General features: G+C 36.6%; 1 protein-coding gene across 17 annotated transcripts; it reads left to right on the forward strand.

Moving 5' to 3' along the window:
* Window positions 1-1,347: 1,347 nt before the first annotated feature.
* On the forward strand, window positions 1,348-3,826 carry LOC122041654. 17 transcript variants are annotated; one of them, XM_042601413.1, is made up of 6 exons: window positions 1,348-1,485; window positions 1,813-2,134; window positions 2,312-2,388; window positions 2,724-2,827; window positions 3,173-3,253; window positions 3,613-3,826. In XM_042601413.1, the coding sequence occupies exons 1-6, from the start codon at window positions 1,473-1,475 to the stop codon at window positions 3,640-3,642; spliced, it is 627 nt and encodes a 208-aa protein (XP_042457347.1). In that variant the 5' UTR covers window positions 1,348-1,472; the 3' UTR covers window positions 3,643-3,826. The 17 variants fall into 17 exon arrangements, 6 of the variants coding, with proteins under 6 accessions (XP_042457347.1, XP_042457351.1, XP_042457348.1 ...); XR_006129027.1 differs by adding an exon at window positions 2,903-2,961 and having other exon boundaries at window positions 1,366-2,058; window positions 2,458-2,827; XR_006129024.1 differs by adding an exon at window positions 2,903-2,961 and having other exon boundaries at window positions 1,367-2,058; window positions 2,305-2,388; window positions 2,458-2,827.
* Window positions 3,827-4,321: the final 495 nt, after the last annotated feature.

Consider the following 4,321-nt stretch of genomic DNA (forward strand, 5'->3'; position numbering starts at 1 on the left):
CTCTAGGGTCATCTTCCAATTTTTAAAAGTGTAACCTTAAAAAAAACAATTAGGGACGAATTTGAAATTTCGTCCCTAAATTTTGCGACGAACTTCAGAGTTCGTCCCAGATGAGGGACGAATTTCTAAGTTCGTTGCAAAATTTATTTTTTTCAAAAATCAAAATAAATGCGTATAAAATGCGGAAGGTGGACCTACAGAGCTCGGAATCGCACGAAACAAATTCCTATGGATTCATATCGATCTCCTGATCACAATGATGGCCTCAAACATTTTATAAAAATTTTTAATCGTAATAATAATTGGACGGAGTCTATAAGCCTTAAGACTTGACTTAAAAAGAGTTAGAGTTTGAAAATGGTTAGGTGATTTTGATATCCAAAAATCACTCACCTAAATATATTGTGTGAAAAAAATGTTTGAGGCTTTTATTGTGATCGGGAGATCGATACGAACCCATAGAAACTTGTTTCGTACGATTCACAAAATTTAGGGACGAAATTTCAAATTCGTCCCTAATTGTTTTTTTTAAGGTTAGACTTTTAAAAATAAGAAAATGACCCTAGAGAGCTCGGAATGACACGAAACAAGTTTCTATGGGCTCGTATGGATCTCTTGAGCTTATTAGTAGGGTCAAACATATTTTTATACAAATACACTGACATTTATAAATTTTTTACCCTGAACGAGTAATAAATATTTAATTCTTGTTCCAAAAATTTATAAACATCATTGTATTTGTATAAAATTATGTTTGACCCTACTAACAAGATCAGGAAATCGATACGAGCTCATAGAAACTTGTTTCGTGTCATTCCGAGCTCTCTAGAGTCATCTTCCAATTTTTAAAAGTGTAACCTTAAAAAAAACAATTAGGGACGAATTTGAAATTTCGTCCCTAAATTTTGCGACGAACTTCAGAGTTCGTCCCAGATTAGGGACGAATTTCTAAGTTCGTTGTAAAATTTAATTTCTTTAAAAATCAAAATAAATACGTATAAAATACGGAAGGTGGATCTAGAGAACTCGGAATCGCACGAAACAAATTTCTATGGGTTCGTATCGATCTCATGATCACATTAATGACCTCAAACAATTTTTTCACCAAATATATTGAGGTTAATTAATTTTTTAAAATGAAATATCTAATCCTTGTCCAAAAAATCTATAAATGTCAGTATATTGGATGAAAATTATGTTTGAGGCCATTTTTGAGATCAGATATGAACTCATAGAAACTTGTTTCATATGATTCTAAGCTTTATAAGTTTATCTTTCAATTTTATGGAGTATTATTTGAAAAAAATATAAATATATATTTTGGGACGAATTTAGAAATTCGTCCCTACTTTGGGACGAACGATTTCGTCCCAAATTTGCCCTGATATTCCCAATCCATTCCAAAATTCTCTATCTCCTCTTCTCTTCTCAACTCGGTGACGGCAGCAGCGCGCAATCCCTCTTCTTCGTCGATGTCTCCGGCAGGTAAGTTTCATTACTCTCCCCTCACCTCTCCGGCATTTTCGGCGCACTGCGGCCAGCCGTGCCTGGTCGGCGCGGCTGGCCTTGCACGGCAACTGCGGGGCGCCGGATCTGGCCTTGGCTGGCCCGCTGGCGGCCCCCTGTCGGCCGCTGGTGGCCCAGCCGGCTGCTGGTTGGCCAGGAGGGCCGCTGGCGGCCGATCGCCGCCCCCTGGGCCGCTGTGGCCCCCTGGCCGCTACCAGGCCGGGGTGGCCGCTGCCGGCCCCTAGGTGCATCGAATGCATACTGCCTTCAGGGACTATGAGAGGAGTTACGACGCCCACATCGCAGGGTCACTTCACTATGCCAGTGACACTTTCTCAGAGAGGATGTCGGACCTCGTCCACGCTGTCAAGGGCAAGGACACCCTAGTCTTTCATTCCGCCCTCAGCCAGGTCGCCCCTTTTCTTCTCTTGTCAATTGTTGTGGCTGGCGCATTGGTGGTCAACTCCACTGCTGTGCGTGGTGGTTTTAGATGCGTTTACGCACCGGGATTCACTGGAGATGGTTTTGCTGGGGGCACTGGATGTCTTAAATGTGAGATTGCTGGACTCGAGTCATTATTTATATTCACTGCCTTACATTCCAATACAACAAACAAACAAAAAGAAAGGTAGCATTTTGATTTGTTGCTTTTCTTTCCCATTTTTGTATATAGCTTGTTTTCTCTCAATAGGTTTCATTACGATGGTTTACTTGTTCGAATCTTTTGCTAACTAAGTATTCTAATGTTTTTTTTCTATTACTAAGATTTTTGTAAACAAAATTTAATTTCATTTAAAGCTTGTAGCAATGATCCTCAAGATGAGAATGACGTAGGGTGCTATAAGGGGAGGTTTTGCAGAAAAAGAATGGTTATTCTTGTTGGTACGTGCCCATTATCTATCTTGTTTCAATTGTATATTTTTACATCTCCGGATCTTGCTGGCACCTCAGAATGAATATTGCGTCTGAAATTGCAAGTGCCCTTGCATACCTGTAATACGAAATATCAATATCAAATTATATTGAAGATCTCAAGACCAGTGACATACTTATAGACACTTACTATTCTGCCAAAGTTACTGGTTTCAAGTTCCTCAAATCTGGACTTGTTGATGGATCCTACTCATTCGTGGTCTCTCATGATACTTATGCCATCTACAGCCTTAGTCTTATGTTACTTGAACTAATCATGGGCTCCAAACCTGGAAATCTTTCAGATACAATCTTGCCTAAGATTGAAAGTAACAAGTTTCCTGAGATTGTGGATCCAACATGTGCAGACAACATGTGCAGCAATAGCAGAATAGAGCCTAAACTAGAGGTGACATTTTCAAACTCTAGCCTTTTACAGATGGTATTGATGTCTCCTGATAACATGCATGCTTCCTTTGTCCAGAATACAAACTAGAACATATCAGAGATGACCATTCATCGGAAATGTGTATTCCTTTTGAGGTATTGTATGCATGTATGGATGAACATGACCCCCCTCTAATGTGTATTAATTTTCTACTGCCATTGTTATTTAGATCCTAAACCTCTTCTAAGTTCTTATGGTTGAGTTTGACGTTATAGGAAACTTTCTACGTGCTTGTATACTTTTCGTACTCTGACATTGTTGATATATTGTAACTTCTATGAATAATGAATGTGTGTTTCCATACAGGAAAGAAGTTTGAAGGTGATTGTGTTGAAGGCAACCGGACAAGCAATCAAAAAAGTTGTAGCTGCTATTGGAATTATCAAGGTGGAAGTTTTACTTGTTTGTTTGTATATTTTTTACTGTACTAATCCATGTAAATTTAGCTAATATGTTTTGATAGTTTTATTATGTCATGGAACATTTGATACCTGTATTTTTTATTTCATGACCTACACACTTTTTTTAACGCTTAGTTATAAGTTTCATTTCATTTATGTATATGTTTCATACAAATAAGGATGAATAATATTTTTTTACCATTAAGCCTTGGATATATTATGATAATGATTTAAGTTTTGTTTAATTTGTTCTAAATGTTAGATATAGATATATCATTGATATGTTAGATACATTTTTGTTTTTGTTATAAATGTTACTTATTATTTATTTGTAATTTGATGCAGGAAAAGAAGAACGGAAAAGAAGGCGAATGAAGTTCGGGATGATGATTTGTATTGTCTTTTTTTTTTTTTTGCTTTGAATGTCTTGTTAGATTTGTTGTTTGGATTATGACTTGTTGACCTTTGTATTTTGCATATTATATGACTTGTTGTTTGAATATTGTTTATTTGTGTATGAATATGATGTGTTTAATTTTGAATGACTTCTTGGAATGTTGATATGGATGTTTTGAATATGTTTAATTGAATGTGTTGAAGTATTTGATATGTAAATATATAAACAAGATAAAAGAAAAAAGAGGGGAGATGTTGGAATTTTTTCTTGTTTTGGGACAAAATTTGTGATGAAATCTTTTCGTTGCAAAATTATCATAAATTTGGGATGATATTTGGGACAAATTTTGGGACGAATTTTGGGATGAATCTAAATTCGTCCCAAATTTTGTCACATGGGACGAAACTTTATTTTCGTCTCAAATTTGCGATTGTAAATATGTTTTCTTATTGATTTTTTTTAGATTTTCATCCCAAATCAACGATGAATTTGGGACGAATCTGGATTCGTCCCAGATTCGTCCCGAATTTGGAACGAATCCAGATTCGTCCCGAATTTGGAACGAATCCAGATTCGTCCCAAATTAGGGATGAACCCAGATTCGTCCCAAACTTCGTCGCAAATTTGGGACGAAAATCTATTTTTGTCGCAAATCTG

The sequence above is a fragment of the Zingiber officinale genome, chromosome 2A, assembly GCF_018446385.1.
Source record: "Zingiber officinale cultivar Zhangliang chromosome 2A, Zo_v1.1, whole genome shotgun sequence".
NCBI classification, from domain to species: Eukaryota; Viridiplantae; Streptophyta; class Magnoliopsida; order Zingiberales; family Zingiberaceae; genus Zingiber; species Zingiber officinale.

Coding starts and splice junctions, on each gene's coding strand:
- LOC122041654 (XM_042601412.1), top strand. CDS start 1,761: ATGCATACTGCCTTCAGGGACTATGAGAGGAGTTACGACGCCCACATC. Junction 2,389..2,723: donor AAGAATGGTTATTCTTGTTG/GTACGTGCCCAT, acceptor GAAATCTTTCAG/ATACAATCTTGCCTAAGATT. Junction 3,254..3,612: donor CTGCTATTGGAATTATCAAG/GTGGAAGTTTTA, acceptor AATTTGATGCAG/GAAAAGAAGAACGGAAAAGA.